This window comes from Arachis stenosperma, chromosome 9, assembly GCF_014773155.1.
Source record: "Arachis stenosperma cultivar V10309 chromosome 9, arast.V10309.gnm1.PFL2, whole genome shotgun sequence".
In the NCBI taxonomy this organism is placed as follows: Eukaryota; Viridiplantae; Streptophyta; class Magnoliopsida; order Fabales; family Fabaceae; genus Arachis; species Arachis stenosperma.
This window is the reverse complement of record NC_080385.1, coordinates 147,815,966-147,834,197: the sequence shown is the minus strand read 5'-3', so window position 1 is coordinate 147,834,197 and position 18,232 is coordinate 147,815,966. Positions and strand designations below refer to the sequence as shown.

Genomic DNA, 18,232 nt, shown 5'->3' with positions numbered 1-18,232 from the left:
AGTTGGAATTTGATTAGATCGCTTTGAAAAATAGATCCGAAATTCGATCCAATTCATGTAGTTTTCCAAAAATAGAATTTAATCAAATCTAAATTAGTACAGTTTTAATCACTTTTTCGTTTGGATTAGATTGGATGAGTGATTTAATTTGGATCCGTTTAAATTTAAACATTCCTACTCTGAAGGTGAGGTGAGACCGAGGAGAGAAAGCGTGATTATGTGTGATTTTTCGATTTTTCATTTTTTATTTATATAAAACCAAAAATGATGTTGTTTATTGAAATGGATTTTGCTGGGTAAACAATGATTTTTGTGAACAATATGAACAATGAGCTCTAGAATTGACCCAATAAAGTAAAAAAAAAACACTCCACTTCCAAATTACCTCCTAAACTCTAACATTAACATAACCATCCACACACTTAGTGAATTGAACATCCGACATATCCATTGTTCACATTATTTAGTATTTTCATTGTCTACCTATACTTTTCCTAACAACTCCGCTAGGGAGATAATGAGAAATCTTGACAATGTGTACAATAGGCTGGTTATTTAGCCCAATAGGAGTAAAAAATGAAAACCACTCCACAAATTACCCTAAATCCAAAAATTCCCGTTCAGTTATTTCAGAAATAACTATCAAAATCCTAAATTGCAAACAGTTTTCACTCTCAAATCACTCTTCCTCCCCACTTGGCAGCCACCCATGTAGCCCCCTCCTCCGTTACCGTCACCGTCGCAGGATCGTCATCAAACAACTATCTACGTATTATTAAAATAATCATCTGACTACCTAGTGAAATGACCATCCAGTATTTGTTAATTGTATATAATTAAACTAAATTGAACAAAATAACCATCCATTTAATAATTAAAATAACCATCTACATACCCAGGGAATTGAGCATCCAGCACATTTATGGGGTGGAGAGAGTCGACGGCGACTAGATTGTGAAATAGAGAAGAATTAAATCAGAGGTGTTAAAGAAGAGAGAAAAGAAAGCTAAAGTTCTTGTATCTTCATTGATTGTGGATAATAGCAACCAAAGCCATGGACCAACAAAATTTTTGCCATCTCTACCATTGATCCTGTATATTCATTGATTGTGGATATGTGGATATATAGCACGGGGATAACATGCATCTTGAACGACGGGACAAGAGGCGGCGGCCTACGGTGGGGCTTGCATGGCCGGCGGGCGGGTAGCAGTAACGAGGACGCACAGGACTGTTGCGGCGCGATCTCCCGTTGCTGCGGCGCACAAGCGGAATATGGAGAGGTTGGGTGTCGTCGGCGGAGAGCTGGGCAGCGTTGGCTAGTGTTTTGGGTGGTGGCGGCTGGTGTTTTTGGCGGCGATAGACCGGAGTGATGGGAAGAGAATAGACGAGAGGAAAGTTCCGTAGAACAGAATCGTATACGTAATTACACCATTTGTAAATTCTCATTTTTTTAAATTCAAATTATGAAATTATTTGAAATTAATTAAATTAATTATCATATAATTTTATTTTCTTTTTAGTCCTATTGTACATATTGTACACTAAATTTATTGTCTCTTTGTGCTTTTTTATTTAAAAAACTAATTAAGTTTCAATTCAATCTGACTGATCGATTCTTAGTTGATTCAGCAATTCTAAAAAATTATCAACTTGTTCAACTATTCTAAAACAATTTTTTAAATAACAATTTTATTTGTTAAATTAAACTAAAAATAGTTCAAATTTTCAATTGCAGTCAAAGCGGTCCAATTTTTAAAACATTAGTTTTGATACCGTTATTATCATTAACAAATCATTAGAATAATATTTTGTTGGAGAAGATACGTAAAAAAATAATTTAATCTTTTTAAATACTCGTGTCTCCATTTTTTTCTTATGTTTATCCTATCTTTCGATGTATAAGGCAGACCATCTTATTATATTAGTAACTCTTTTGATAGCCATTAAAATACTTCTTTTGTAAGTGGAAACACATACATTTGGATGAGAAACTATTATTATTATTATTATTATTATTATTATTATTATTATTATTATTATTATGGCTTTGTAAATAAATATAGCTGTCCATAGAGCTACTGGTCCAAGTCCATACATTATTACACAAAAGAGCATATATTCTTACAGTGGCAAAACTATGTATGTACCATCAAAATATCATATCTAATCTAATCAATCTGAATAAATTGCAAAATTAACGCATAATCCTATTTTATTTTCCACATACGTCTATCTATCCAATAATTGATCATAATAATAATAATAAAAGAAAGAGAGAGACCCTTTAATCCAAATCGGTTTGTTGTTGTGGATAGTGTTTACAGTGAGATGCTAGACATGTGTCATTCCCTTAGCCTTATATTTGCATTTCAAATCAATCCTTTAAACCCCTTTTAACCGTCTTACTCTTTCTGATTTTCTCCCTCCACTTTGCAACAACAACTGAAAATTATCTCTTTCTTTTCCTCATTCTCTCATCACACACACACACATACATACCCATTTGAAAATTCTTGCTTTTTCTGTGCCCCAGAACCAGAAAGATTATTTCTTTAACACTTTCTTCTTCTGGGATTCTTGTGTTTCTCTTCCTTTGCCTCTGCTGCTATGGCTGTGGCAGAGTTGAACTCAGCTTTCACAAAGACTCATCTTCACTCTTCCCAGCTCTCATTTCTATCAAGGAGTGTCCCCAAACACCAACACTGTGATTTTCCAACTCTTCACAGGACCCAACAACGTGCAAGGATTTCTTGTTCTGTTACACAAAAGTAAGCAACTTTGATCGTTCTGTTTTTCTTCATGTGTTCAGCTTTGATCGTTTTTTTTTTCTTTTGGGGTATAACTGAATTTTCCATTTCTTCTTTTTTTTTTTTCAATTCTCAGTCAGGTGCAGGCTCCAGCTGTGCAAATTCAAGAGCCAAAGTCTAAATCTGATTGCTATGGAGTTTTCTGCCTCACCTATGATTTGAAGGCTGTGAGTAGTAACCCCTTCCCATTTCTTCTTTATTCCGTACATATGCTTTGTTGTTCTATTTTTCATCTTTTTCTTGAATCCGAATTGTAGGTTTTGTGCATGTTTCTAGTAGGCTCATTGCATGATTTATGAGTTTTGCTGTGAGGCTTGTTTGGTAATTTTGGAGCCACAATTTTAACTTAGTTAGTATTCCTCTTATCACTTCAAATGGATAAGTCTTCAATTTTCTTGATCTAATTGGAGATCACAGATCACCAACACCGGATAAGTACATGAGAAGAATATAATAGTGCCTTCTCTTGGTTGCTGTCCACTCATTTAGGGTCAATGTAATTGAAACTCTTACCTTACTACTGGATTGAGGCCATGTCTTCTTATGAGTACTTTGATGGAGGGGAGAGGATAAACCTATGTGCATGTGAAAGTTTAATGACTTTTATATGCTTACAGTTAAATTTATTAATCTAAATTAAATATATCTTGAAACATTTGGCATGTGTTGGCAGGAAGAAGAGACAAAATCCTGGAAGAAATTAATTAACATTGCAGTCTCAGGTGCTGCCGGAATGATTTCCAATCATCTACTTTTCAAGGTGAATATCTTGGACTTGAATTCATGCCATGTCGGTTAAGCACATTAACTCCAAACTTATCCATTTCTTATCTGAATTTAATTATTCTTTATATATGAATGGGTTAGATACAGATATGATCTACGATAGAGCATTATGGCGTCATCTGATTCATGTAGCCGATCTAATCTAGGGAGACAATATGTCAGTAGTCTCAGCTTAGGATTTTTCAAGTGATTGGAAACTAGAATCACAGACTCGTAAATGTTTTTCTATCTTGTTCATTGTACTGAATTTGTTGTGGAGTCTCTTTGGACTCCACAATCTTTCCTTTATACATTCACTTAAGAAATTTATTCACTGCCATAATTTGTAGTGTGCATCCTTTGCGTTTGAATATTGTTCTTCTAATCTTCATATAATCATCTTTTAGCTAGAGACACCGCATGCTTCTTTCTCTGTTACCGGCAATAGAAAATAAATCAAGCACGAAAAAGCTAAATTGGTGATTTAGGAGAGTTTTGTTTCTAGGAATTGTTTATGTTATAACTGTCCAAAAGGAGGATTTTGTCTTTGCATATACGTGGAAATTTTATTTTATGAGAGAACAGTTACCTTTAATGTTCATGCAATTTAGTCACCCTGAAATCTGAGCTTTTATTTTTATTGTCTCAGCTTGCTTCTGGGGAGGTTTTTGGTCCAGATCAACCTATTGCGCTGAAACTATTGGGATCGGAAAGATCATTACAAGCTCTTGAAGGTACACTTCCTATGTTTAGGAAACTTGATATTTGCAATGGATTGGAAATAGAAATAGTTTGTAGCACATATTATTTGTAGCTCTGAAATACCGAACATCTAGCCGATTGAAGGTTATTATTGAGTCTTAAATTTAAAAATGCTTTAAGCTGAAACAAAATTCTCCTTAATGTTGTTGACATAGTATATCACAGATCCTTTTCTATCTAAATGTTCCAATTCAAAATGCAGGTGTTGCAATGGAACTGGAGGATTCTTTGTTTCCGTTGCTGAGAGAGGTGAGTATTGGTATTGATCCTTACGAGGTGTTCCAAGATGCAGAATGGGCATTGCTAATAGGTGCAAAGCCTCGAGGTCCCGGAATGGAGCGTGCTGACTTGTTAGACATAAATGGGCAAATTTTCGCCGAACAGGTAAAAAATGGTTGAAAATCTAGGCCTTATTCATTGCTTTATGCTAAAATATAGTTCAAGATACCAAGATTATCATGTATTCAACAGGGAAGGGCACTAAATGCTGTGGCATCTCGCAATGTCAAAGTTATAGTTGTGGGAAACCCTTGCAATACAAAGTAAGCTCCTTTGTTTCATTGATAAAATTGTTGTTGCATATTATGCTTGATTTTACTGATTTCCCTCCTTTTCAATGCAGTGCATTAATATGCATGAAAAATGCTCCTAACATTCCTGCAAAAAATTTCCATGCCTTAACTCGCTTAGATGAGAACAGAGCTAAATGTCAGGTAAACAAAAGTTATAAACATTAGGGGCTTTTTTATTTTATTTTTCTCAAAAAATGCTTTACAGCAGAAAAATTTGCATTGTTTCAAATAAATGCGCAGCTGGCCCTCAAGGCAGGTGTTTTCTATGATAAAGTGTCAAACGTGACAATCTGGGGCAACCACTCAACTACTCAGGTATTTGAAGGATATATTGGAATGTTGTGCATGAACTGAGTATCTTTAATTCTCCTTTATGATGAGATGTTAAACTGTTAACAGGTCCCCGACTTCTTAAATGCCAAAATTGATGGTATGCCCGTCATAGATGTGATTAAGGATCGTAAATGGTTGGAAGAAGAGTTCACTGAAAAGGTTCAAAAGGTAAAATTTGTAACTAACATTTGTAGTTAACTATGTAGAACACAAGAGATATAATTTCTTCAAGGTAAAGCTGATAGGGATATGTTTGGTTGGCAGAGAGGTGGTGTGCTTATTCAGAAATGGGGAAGATCATCGGCTGCATCAACTGCTGTCTCAATCGTTGATGCCATACGAGCTTTAATCACTCCTACTCCCAAGGGTGATTGGTTTTCCACTGGTGTAAGTTACTATTAGTTTAATGACCTCCTTGTTCCTCCATGATGCATAAAATTATATGCAGGAATTTGCAGTTAAAATGAAATTTTCCCTTTTTCAATACCAGGTATATACTGATGGAAATCCTTACGGAATAGCTGAAGGTATTGTTTTTAGTATGCCATGCCGATCGAACGTAAGTGCTTGTAATCTGTTCTTCATTCTCAATTTCTCAAGTTGTTTTTGCTCTTCTTCTAACAAAAGATTCTGTTCTTTAGGGAGATGGTGATTATGTACTTGTCAAGGATGTAATCTTTGATGACTACCTCCGAAATCGAATAGCCAAGGCAAGTGTGAAACTGATAAGTTAAAATGCAGTTTAAAGGTTACATTGTTACTCACATAGGGAGGAGCATTGAACATGTGATTTTTATGCAGACTGAAGCTGAACTATTGGCTGAGAAGAGATGTGTGGCTCACCTAACAGGCGAGGTAAGCATCTCGAGTGAAACGATTTGTGTACTCATTTTATCACGTACACCTAGATTCTGTTAGGTAACTACAAATACTAAAGCATGCATTCTTGTCCGCCGTACACAATGCGAATCGACACATACTTTTCCATCATTGGATGACAAATAAAACGTGTCTATGACATGTGATCACTATAGTGACTTATGATGATATTGGTTGGTGTGTGTTTTCAGGGAATTGCTGTTTGTGATCTACCTGGTGATACAATGCTTCCAGGAGAAATGTAAGAGGCCAGATCCCATGTATGCCACAAAGCAGATATTGAAATAAATTCACACTAATTGATGTACAATAATGCTAGTTCTGGAATTAGAGCGCACAAATTTTATGTACAAGGGTATTGAGTTTTTGAAAAGAAAAGAGAACATACATTTGATTTTAGAACCATGAAGCTCAATCATGTGAATGTGATTAGGATGTTGTGGAACTTAGATCTATATATATTATATGATGCATCTTTGTTGAGCAGAATTAATGAAGAAGATGCTACTATATAAGTATATATTCCCGTTTTAGACACACTACTCTTCCTTAGTCATTAAGCATTTTGTAGACACACTCCACATTCTTTTGTTTTTTCTTTCATTGAATAATTTGTTAAAAATGCTAGTGATTATAGAATTTTGTCAAGTTAAAGATTGTTCTATATTATATAGAATTCTTTTATACAAACATGAAACAACATAAAATAACTTTATCAAACAGAATAAAATGTATAATTAGATCAGTAAAAATAATTTTCCCAACCCAAACCGAATTATAGCAAAACTCTACCGAACCGTGATAGAATTTTTTTAGTGGGAGAGAAAAAAATTAGGGTTAGTGGGAGTACGTACTCCGTACTCTGTACAATTTTGAAAATCGAAGATGAGCGGTGGAGTGAGCGGGAAAGAGACTTTGAGGGTGAAACACGGTGAGGCAGCCGATAATGTCGGCGGAAGAGATAAGGGGGAGAGCGGGGGAGGGATTGCATCATGAGAAAAGGAGGATCATATTCGGGAGAGGTTTCTAAGCCTTTAAAGATTTCTTTCAGGACAAAGTTGTGGGTTCCAAGATTGTTAAAGCTTTTTCACTTGTTGAAACTTTATCGGGAGATAACATTGCGGTAGTTTCTGGGAAGCAAGGAGATCTCTTACCACCGAGTGTCACATTTACCCAAAAAGCTAAGAATTGCTTGGCAGAACCTTATAAGGATGCTATAATGATTAAGGTGCTAGGTAAACATTATAGCTACACTGCATTGTCTCATAAACTCCGAACGGTATGGAAGATTAAGGGAGGTTTTGATTTATTGGACGTGGGATTTGACTACTTTCTTGTGAAGTTTGATGTGGCTGAGGAGCGAGAAAAGGTTCTCTTAGGAGGTCCATGGATGATTAAGGGAAATTATGTGGCTGTGAAGCCTTGGGATCAAGAGTTTAGATCAAGTGAAAACTGTTTTGGAGCAACTTTAGTGTGGATTAGAATTTCTGGATTACCAATTTGGTGCTACCAAGAAGATGCAATGCTCCGTGTTGCGGCTGCAGTTGGCATTCCCGTTAAGGTTGATTTGGCAACAAAATTAGCTGAAAGAGGACGATATGCTCGAGCCTGTGTTCAGATAGATTTAGGATTGCCAGTGACTAAGAAGATTCTTGTTGAAGGTGTTGAATATGAGGTTGAATATGAAAGTCTTCACCTTATTTGTGGCTCCTGTCTCAAGTTTGGTCATGATATGAAGGTGTGCAAGACTGACAGCAATGCAGGAGGAGAAACTAATGCCAAGGTGATCAGCGATGTAGCAAAACAGCCAGAAAGTTCAAATTCAAAAAATCCAGTGCATGTGGAAAAGGCAAGTTTTCATTTTGGCAAGAATCTTGGAGATGAGACTGTAAATGTTACTATCCCGGATTTGGTGGAGAGTGATTTGCATGCTGTTCATGTAGACCATGCACAACATGAGGATTTGGAAGGTTGGACTCAAGTGATTAGAAAAGGAAAGTATAAAATGGGTCAAAAGCCTTCTCCTAGTACCCATCAGGTCCAACCAAAAGCAAAGAAGACTCCTAACAAGGCTACCAGTACTTGGACAATGCCTAACCACCAACGTACAACACATGCTACTGGATCCAAAGTAAAATTAAGCAGGGGCATCAATATTGGAAAATCGGTTAGTATGGCTTCTTCGGGGACCCGGCACAATGTTCATCATCAGCAGCAATGTGAGACAACAAATGGCACTGTGCGAAAGCGTCCTCGCCCAAACTCTTTGCAGAATTCACCAGTAGATAAGGATGGAGCATCGACGGCAGGTATGGTGCAAGTTTCGACGGAGAAAATTGGGCTGCCACTTGAGAGTCCATTAAAGGCAGGATTGTCGAAGACAGGGACAACATGTTGAGTCTCGGGTTTGTTATTGGAGCTCCCTTTTTGCTGTTTTTACGGATAGTTTCAATATCATAGCCTGGAATGTGAGGGGTGCGTCTAACAAGATGGCCCGTGTGCATTGCAAAAATTTGGTGAGAATATATAAACCATCTTTCTTCTTTCTCTTTGAGACTCATACCATGTTTAATAATTTAAAAATTTTTTGGGATAAGTTGGGTTTTCATTGTGTTGGTATTGAGGAAGCAGTAGGACATAGGGGTGGCATTTGGTTTCTATCTTCTATTGCTAATGCTTCTTGTGTGGTTATTGATCAAATTGACCAATGTATCACAGTGAAAGTGAGTGTGGGTAACTTAGTTTGGCTTTGTAGTGCAGTATATGGGAGTCCTCAATTCGAAAAAAGATGTATGCTTTGGGATCATTTGCGTTCTATTAATTCAGGCCATAATAGACCATGGATGGCCGTTGGTGATTTTAATGAGATTGTGGCACCAGATGAGAGTACAGGTGCTTATTTTTCTTCTCACAGAGCTAGTCTATTAGCTACTACTCTAGATGACTGTGAGCTCTTTGATCTTAAAGTGACTGGTAGGAGATATACTTGGTATAGAGCAGTTCAGGCTAGCAGGGACTTGGCTAAAAGGTTGGATAGAGCTCTAGTTAATGAGGCGTGGATGTCAATGTTTCCTGAGGGTTATTCTGAAATTCTTAGCAGGCTTCATTCTGATCATTGTCCTATTTTAGTTCGTTGTCATGGTAGCCCAGAGTGAAAGGTTCTCGTCCTTTTAGGTTCCAAGCTGCGTGGGCAACACATCCTTCTTATAAACATGTTATTAGTAAGGCTTGGAATCAAGAGTTTGGAGGCGTTACTGAAAGGCTTAAGATGGTTCAACAGGCTTCTTTGGATTTCAACTCAAAGATTTTTGGAAATATTTTTGTGCGAAAAAATAAGCTGGAATATCAGATTGATCAGATTCAATGACGTTTGGAGGTTACCGATGTGTTATCTCTGAGAATTAAAGAAGCTGAACTGAGGGAAGATTATAATAGGCTTTTATTGCAAGAGGAACTTTTTTGGTACCAGAAATCTAGAGAGCAGTGGGTCAAGTATGGGGATAGAAACACTAAATTCTTTCATCTTCAGACTTTGGTGCGTAGAAACCATAATAGAGTACATGGATTATATGTTAGAGATGGGTCTTGGTCTACTGATCCAGATATTCTCCAGGAAGAAGCCCTCTCTTTTTACAAGAATCTCTTTGGTACAACGGAAGAGGTTGAGGTTGATTGTTTAGGGGATGTTCCGATACCCACTCTAAGCACTGAGGCTTGTGCTAGGTTAATTGACCCTGTCTCTTTTGCGGAAGTCAAGTCAGCAGTATTCAGTATGAGCCCTTTTAAGGCTCCTGGTCCAGATGGCTTTCAAGCTTATTTTTTTAAAGAATATTGGGAGATAGTAGGCACTGAGATTTGGAATATTGTCTGGAGCACTTTTTTGGGAGAGTTCTTAAATCCTAGCATCATGAAAACTCTGATTGTGCTTATTCCTAAAATTGATAATCCTACCTTTATGAAGGATTTCAGGCCTATTAGCTTGTGTAATGTTGTTTATAAAATTATCACCAAAGTATTGACTAACCGACTTCGGCCTTTTCTTCCAGATATTGTTAGTCCTTTACAAGGAGGTTTTATTCCGGGTCGTGGTGCTCCTGATAATATTATTGTGGCCCAAAAAATTTTGAATTTCATGAAGCACACAAAATCCAAGAAAGGTACTCTTGCTTTTAAAATTGATCTTGAAAAAGCTTATGATAGGGTGGATTGGAGATTTTTGGATAGTACTCTCATTGCTTTTGGTTTTTCTATCATCACTGTTAATTTGATTATGACTTGTGTCCGTGCATCCTCTCTTTCTATTATGTGGAATGGGAATTGATTGGATAGTTTTGCTCCTAGAAGGGGGCTTAGATAGGGCGATCCAATGTCTCCTTACTTATTTGTGCTTTGTATGGAAAGACATGCCTGCTATATATCTCATAAGGTGGTCGAGGGTGTGTGGAAACCAGTTTCTGTCACTAGGGGTGGCCCAAAATTTTCTCATTTGATGTTTGCAGATGATCTCTTACTCTTCTGTCAGGCTACAAAAAGTCAGGTCCAAATGGTCATGCATTCTCTTAACATTTTTTGCAAGGCATCTGGCATGAAAGTGAATCTTGAAAAGTCTAAAGTTTTTTGTTCTAAAAATGTGACTGCTCGTAGAAGAGATATTTTTACTAGTGTTTCTTCAATACGTTTTGCTTTGGACTTAGGAAGATATCTTGGAGTTAACCTTAATCATTCCCGTACCAGTAGGGCTTCTTTTCATTCGGTGATTGAAAAGGTGAGGGGAAGATTAGCTAATTGGAAAGGAAGGCTTCTAAATAAAGCAGGGAGACTTTGCCTGATCAATTCTGTTGCAGCATCCATTCCTGTCGATCATATGCAGGTATCTTTTTTTCCAAATTGGGTTTGCGATAAATTATCTTCTATGATGAGACAGTTCCTTTGGAAGGGTCAAGTTGATGGTAGAGGTCTTTCTCTTGTTAATTGGAGGACCGTGATCACTCCAAAAAAATTTGGTGGCCTGGGTGTTAGAGACCCTGCGTGTGTTAATATATCTTTACTTAGTAAATTGGTGTGGCAACTTTTTCATTGTCAGGACAAGCCTTGGGTTGCTCTATTGAGGGCGAAGTATCTGAGGAATGAGGGAGTTTTAGATGGCCCTGTCCCTTGCAATGCTTCTCATGTTTGGAAGAGTATCTCAAAGACTTTTGGTGCTCTTAAGGATGCCTTCTCTTGGTGCGTTGGGTCACTTGATCAATCTTTTTGGTTTGACAATTGGAGTATTGAGGGCCCAATTGCTCAAGATGTCCCTTTTGTACATATATCTGACTCTGATTTAACTATTAGAGACGTTTGGAAAGATGGTCAATGGAATCTCCATGATATTTTCTCTATCATTCCAGAAGATGTCAAACAGCATTTGAATGCTTATAATCCGGATTTGAATGCTGGAGAGAGTTCGCGTTGGTCGTGGGGTGTGGCATCTTCTAGACTCTACTCAGCTAGGAGTGGGTACAGTTGGCTAGCCAAAAGAAAGTTTGACTGGAATGAGCATGATAATTGGTTGTGGGTATGGCGTCTGCATATTCCTGAGAAGTATAAGTTCTTGATTTGGCTCAGTCTTCATAATGCTATTCCTACGGCAGAGTTTTGTTTGGGTCGTGGTTTAGCTTTATCTAGCACCTGTCATCGGTGTCAGAATGGTTCTGAATACATTCTTCATTGTCTTCGGGAGTGCCCTAGTGCCAAGGAGGTCTGGACCCTTTTAGGCCTGTATTCAGATAACTCGAATTTACATGATTGGCTCTACAGAGGTGCAAGGAGTGGAGATGCTTTTCTTTTCTTTTCGACCATCTGGTGGATTTGGAGAAGCAGGAATCATGACTTATTTAATATAGATGATTCATGGAGTGCTAGTAAAGTGGTGAGTTTGATTCGTAGTTCAGTAAGGGAGTTTCACACTATTTTTGCTATGCATCAATCTCTGTCTCCTCCTTCACTTTGTTTGCATTGGGTTCCACCTCCAGTTCATTCTGTTAAATTGAATTGTGATGCTAGTTGGTTTGCTCCTTCTGGCTATGCTGGTTTTGGTTGTATTATTCGCAATCCTGATGGATGTTGGTTGAAAGGTTGCACTGGAAAAGTCGAAGTGTGCAGTGTTCTTTTTGCTGAATTGTATGCAATTTGGAGAGGTTTACTTCTTGCTTGGGAGAGTGGATTTCGTGAGGTTATTTGTGAAACAGACTGTTTAGAAGCTCTTTTCTTGGTAAACCAAAGAATGCTTAGTAAGGATATTCCGGAATGGGATTTGGCAAAGCATATTCAGGAGGTTATGAATTGGAATTGGAGAGTCTCTATTCTTTTAATTCAGAGGACTGCAAATAGTGTTGCAGATTGTATGGCTAAAGCAGCTGCTTCTGTCGCGGACATTCACTCGAATTGGAGCCAACCATGGAGTGAGCTTCAACATCTAATAGATTTAGATATGACCCTAGCCAATTAATTTGGTTTCGTCTCTTTTTTTTTCTTTCTTTTCTATTTAGTCACCAAAAAAAAAAAGAACCGAATTATAGCATGGAGACATTTCTTTTACTTCTTCCATCATTATTGTTTTGTCTCTAAACTTTAATTTCTTAGTTTTTGTTCTCTTGTTGAATTGTTGGTCAACTATGAGGCGAGCTGTAATTAATTGTTTTCTTAAAAACTGTATTTTCATTTGAGATACATTATCATAATTGAAAACAACATTGTTTCGTTAGGTAAAACACTTAATTAAACCAAGTACCAACTTATATTACACAAAAGTCCCAAAACCAATAATGTTACATGTATGTCTCCATTCGTATTTTTATATAAATCTAATTAATTGAATTCGATTTATATATTCTAATACTAAATCGAATTAATATGATTCGAATTAGTAAGGTTTCATGTAAATCGATGTTAATAGATTCGATTTACCTAGGAATGAAATTTGGAACGTAGTAAATCAATATTAAATAGAATCTACTCGATTTACTACTTCTCCAGTATATATAGTAAATCGAATCTAGTTAATTCGATTTATTACTTGTACAGATTATTGACATTTACAAGTATAGTTGTAAAAATCGAATTGGACCGGCCGATTCGACTGGAAAACCGGTGAACCGAATCCTAATCCGGTTCGGTTTATTTCTTAGACCATTTATGGAAGAAAATCGATGTAAACCGATAAGAATCAGATCAAACCGGCCAAAACCGACGAGACTCGGTGCAAACCGGTCTAATCGAACCGGTCTGCTTGAAAAAATTTTTAAAATGTCTCCACCAGGTTTCGAACCAAGAACCTTGGAGCAAAAACAACCTCCACTTGTCACTCAGCCATTATGCTTCTAAGTATTATATTTGACAAATACTAATTATATAATATACATAAATATCTAAATTAATTTAATTTTTGTTTTTTCTATTTTTTAAATTAATTATATTTTAATTATATACCATTATTAATATAAATATAGTTAGATGATAGACTTTGTGAATTAATTATTTTCTTATTGTGTCAAATTAAGATACTATTGTAGTATTACTGATAAATTTTATGGTTTCTTTATATTAGTTATTTTTAGAAGTTGAGACTTGATTCTTCATAAAATGTTAGTGAAGATATGTATTTCAAATTTTAATTTTAAGTTTTTAACTATTTTATATTTTATATTTACGTGAGACCGATTTTATTCCAGTGATTTATCGGTTGAACCAATAAACCAGTGAACCAGTAGCTTGACCGGTTTGATCACCGGTTCGGTTCTGACAACTATGTTTACAAGTTAATTATTTATTCTATATTAACCTTAAAACATAAATATCAATAAGAAAAATACCCCATTTGGATTCAAATAAAATATCAAAAAAATCAAAACGAATAAAAATAGAAATTCAAATTGTGTTTTAGTTCAAATTCCAGAAAATCTACATTTTTACAAACTTATAAATTTAAAACGGAGCAATAAACAATTTCTAAAAAATCGTTAAAAATCATCCTTTAACTCATCAACATCCAAGGAATCATTATCGAAACTTTTGATGTTGAAAAATTTAATATAAAGTATAGCCTTACAAACTCCAAAGTGGCATAGGAGTTAAAACTTAGATTTTTTAGAATCAGAAATAACAATAACAAATAATTATACAATATAAAAAAATCAACTATATTATACTAAATATAACCTTTTATATTGTATAATTATATTAATATAATATTTTAGTATAACTATATTGATGACATTACGTCAAAAAAGTATAAGTTTTATACTTAATTTTACAAATTTAATGATAATTTAATTGATATAGTATTTTAATTATTTTTTAAATTCTATATTATATAAATATAGTTAATTTTTTATATTGTATAACTATCTGTTATTTCTGACTCTGAAAAATCTAAGTTTTACTCGATTTACTACTTCTGCAGTATATATAGTAAATCGAATATAGTTAATTCGATTTATTACTTGTACAGATTATTGACATTTACAAACATAGTTGTAAAAATCGAATCGGACCGGCCGGTTCAACTGAAAAACCGGTGAACCGAATTCTAATCTGGTTCGGTTTACTCTTTAGACCATTTAAGGAAGAAAACCGATGTGAACCGATAAGAATCGGATCAAATCGGTCAAAATCGACGAGAATCGGTGCTAACCAGTCTAACCGAACCGGTCTGCTTGAAAATTTTTTTAAAATGTCTCTACCAGGTTTTGAACCAAGAACCTTGGAGCAAAAACAATCTCCACTTGTCACTCAGCCATTGTACTTCTAAGTATTATATTTGACAAATACTAATTATATAGTATACATAAATATTTAAATTAATTTAATTTTTGTTTTTTCTATTTTTCAAATTAATTATATTTTAATTATATACCATTATTAATATAAATATAGTTAGATGATAGATTTTGTGAATTAATTATTTTTTTATTGTGTCAAATTCAGATACTATTGTAGTATTACTGATAAATTTTATGGTTTCTTTATATTAGTTATTTTTAGAAGTTGAGACTTGATTCTTCATAAAATGTTAGTGAAGATATGTATTTCAAATTTTAATTTTAAGCTTTTAACTATTTTATATTTTATATTTACGTGAGACCGATTTTATCGATTCAACCAGTGATTTATCGGTTGAATCAATAAACCAGTGAACTAATAGCTTGACCGGTTCGATCACCGGTTCGGTTTTGACAACTATGCTTACAAGTAATTATTTATTCTATATTAACTTTAAAACATAAATGTCAATAAGAAAAATACCCCATCTAGATTCAAATAAAATATCAAAAAAATCAAAACGAATAAAAATAGAAATTCAAATTGTGTTTTAGTTCAAATTCTAGAAAATCTACATTTTTACAAACTTATAAATTTAAAACGGAGCAATAAACAATTTCTAAAAAATTGTTAAAAATCATCCTTTGACTCATCAACATCTAAGAAATCATTATCGAAACTTTTTTATGTTGAAAAATTTATATAAAGTATAGCCTTCCAAACTCCAAAGTGGCATAGGAGTTAAAACTTAGATTTTTACAGAATCAGAAATAACAATAACAAATAATTATACAATATAAAAAAGTCAACTATATTATACTAAATATAATATTTTATATTGTATAATTATATTAATATAATATTTTAGTATAACTATATTGATGACATTACGTCAAAAAGTATAAGTTTTATACTTAATTTTACAAATTTAATGATAATTTAATTGATATAGTATTTTAATTATTTTTCAAATTATATATTGTGTAAATATAGTTAATTTTTTTATATTGTATAACTATCTGTTATTTCTAACTCTGAAAAATATGTTTTAACTCTTAAATATTGTATAAATATTGTTCCGTTTTGAATTTGTAAGTTTGTAAAAATGTAGATTTTTTTAAATTTGAACTAAAACATAAAATTTGAATTTTTATTATTATTTGTTTTAATTTTTTTGATATTTTATTTAAATCCAAATGGAAATATTTTTTTATTGACATTTATGTTTTAAAGTTAATATAGAATAAACAATTAACTTGTAAATGTAAAAAATATGTACAAATAGTAAATCGAATTAACTAGATTTAATTTACTATTGATATAACATATCTAGAAAATCGAATCAAATTAATTCAATTTACTATTGATTTACTACATTCTAAATTTCATTCCTAAATAAATCGAATCTATTCACATCGATTTACATAAAACCTTAATAATTCAAATCATATTGATTCGATTTAGTATTAAAATATATAAATCAAATTCAGTCAACTCGATTTATATAGAAATATGAATGAAAACATATATATAACGTTATTTATTTTGGGATTTTTGTGTAATATAAGTTGGTACTTGGTTTAATTAAATGTTTTACTCGTATTTAATAATAACTTAAATCTAAAAGTTTAAATATAATAAAACAAGTCTTCAATCCCCCGCCCCCTCCCTCTTTTTTAAGTGCAAATTTTGGTTTACAAATCATATAAGTTGGGTCAAACTCAACAAAAAGGACGCTCACCCATACAAGTGTGTTAACACGCACGCTACTCAACAGTTTCTATAGTGTACTTCGCGTTCCTCCTCCTCCCCCTCCTCTTCCTTCTTTTACTCATTCTTCTTTGTGTTTTTTCTCCTTTTTCTTCGCGTGTTTCATCTTCATCATCGTTTTTTATTACGATTGTTGTTGCTGCATTTTTTTCCTCTTTCTCTTTCTATTGATTTTACAATATTATGTATTTTTTCTTCTTTGTTTGATTTTTTTCTCCTAAGAAGAATTATGAAAATATAAAGAGGTAATGACCAAATCAGTACCCGAAAGATTAAAACGCTGACATTTCGGTACCTGACTATTGTAATTGACAAAAAAGTACTAAAAAATTTTAAAAACTGACAAGCGTGTCCATGTGCTTGCCGGACCAAAGCTCCGGTGAGGACAATGCTGACCTGGAGGCCAGATTTTGCTGACAAAACATATTTTATTTGAGTTGTAATTTTCAATTAACTACTTTATTAGCCTAGGTGGAAATTAAATTAATTGAAATTGGTTTGGCCCCAAATCAGAGGTCTTTGCCCTAATCCCCAATTAACAAGTGTTGTAACTAGTTGGTTACATACTGTGACTTAGTGTTTCACCAGGAGTAAAACTGAAAGGTCAAGTAAAGAGGGAGAGACGTTGCTCTGTGATCTTGGCGTGAAGAAGAAGGAAAACGAGGTGAGAGACATTGTCAAAGTCCGAGCGTCAACTGTGAGGGTTTGCTAGTGGCATCATCGTGACTCCATTCTTCGTTAGGAAGAAACCTACGAGGAGGTAAGTTCGCCTTCATTCCATCCTCTCATTTATGTGGCTTTTGTGGACAGCATTATGATCATTTTGATTGTTTTAGTAGTGAGCCATGTTTATTGTTTGTTTTCTGTACTTGTAAATCCTTTTTTAGATGGATCGTCTAGTTACATTTGTTTATCATCACATGGGTGCCTTGAAATGGGGTGGGGACGGTAATGTGATATACGATGGAGGTTTGATAACTGAGATACACAGGGTGAATGTGGAGATATGTAATTTATTTTTTGTTGAGGGGTTATTTCTAGACTTGGGTTACCCTAGATACAATGAGGTGTACTGGCTAGAACCTGGTTTAGACTTAGGTAAGGGTCTTAGAGTGCTTAGGACAGATGCTGAAGTGATGAGGATGTGTGAGAGTACGATGAAGAATGACAACACTGTACACCTATATTTTGATCACCCCAATCCAGGTGGTGATAATGTGAACGAGGTTAATGAGAAGGAGAATGAAGGTGTGAATGAGACCAGAGCTAAGAGTAATGAATTGAATATGGCTTTGAGTGTTGTTGTGAAGGAGACTGTGAAGGAGGTTGTAAATGAGGCCACTCGTGATGTAAAGGAGTCGAACAAAGGTGAGAGTGGTGCAGGAGAAGAAGCTGCTAATGAGGAGAAAGGAACTGAAGGAGCATCAGCTCCATAGATGGGTGTTAAGAAAGTTAGAAAGAGGCATCCAAGACAACCACCTAGTGGTTTATCCCGAGAAAGAAGAGCTTCCGAAAATGAGGTTCTTGAGAGTGATACTC

General features: G+C 34.7%; 1 protein-coding gene across 1 annotated transcript; it reads left to right on the top strand.

The window, feature by feature from the left end:
* The first annotated feature begins 2,405 nt into the window (after positions 1-2,405).
* On the top strand, positions 2,406-6,658 carry LOC130947339 (malate dehydrogenase [NADP], chloroplastic). Its single transcript, XM_057876006.1, has 14 exons — positions 2,406-2,771; positions 2,887-2,977; positions 3,484-3,570; positions 4,225-4,309; positions 4,540-4,721; positions 4,809-4,879; positions 4,960-5,050; positions 5,150-5,224; positions 5,309-5,410; positions 5,507-5,629; positions 5,733-5,801; positions 5,884-5,952; positions 6,044-6,097; positions 6,313-6,658. Exons 1-14 carry the CDS (start codon positions 2,611-2,613, stop codon positions 6,364-6,366), a joined length of 1,314 nt encoding a protein of 437 aa, XP_057731989.1. The 5' UTR covers positions 2,406-2,610; the 3' UTR covers positions 6,367-6,658.
* The last annotated feature ends 11,574 nt before the right edge of the window (positions 6,659-18,232 follow it).

Bases quoted from the DNA above. Each gene is read 5' to 3' on its own strand.
- LOC130947339 (XM_057876006.1), top strand. From the start codon at position 2,611: ATGGCTGTGGCAGAGTTGAACTCAGCTTTCACAAAGACTCATCTTCAC. The intron at 2,772-2,886 runs GTAAGCAACTTT...TTCAATTCTCAG, and splicing joins TCTTGTTCTGTTACACAAAA to TCAGGTGCAGGCTCCAGCTG. The intron at 5,225-5,308 runs GTATTTGAAGGA...AACTGTTAACAG, and splicing joins GCAACCACTCAACTACTCAG to GTCCCCGACTTCTTAAATGC.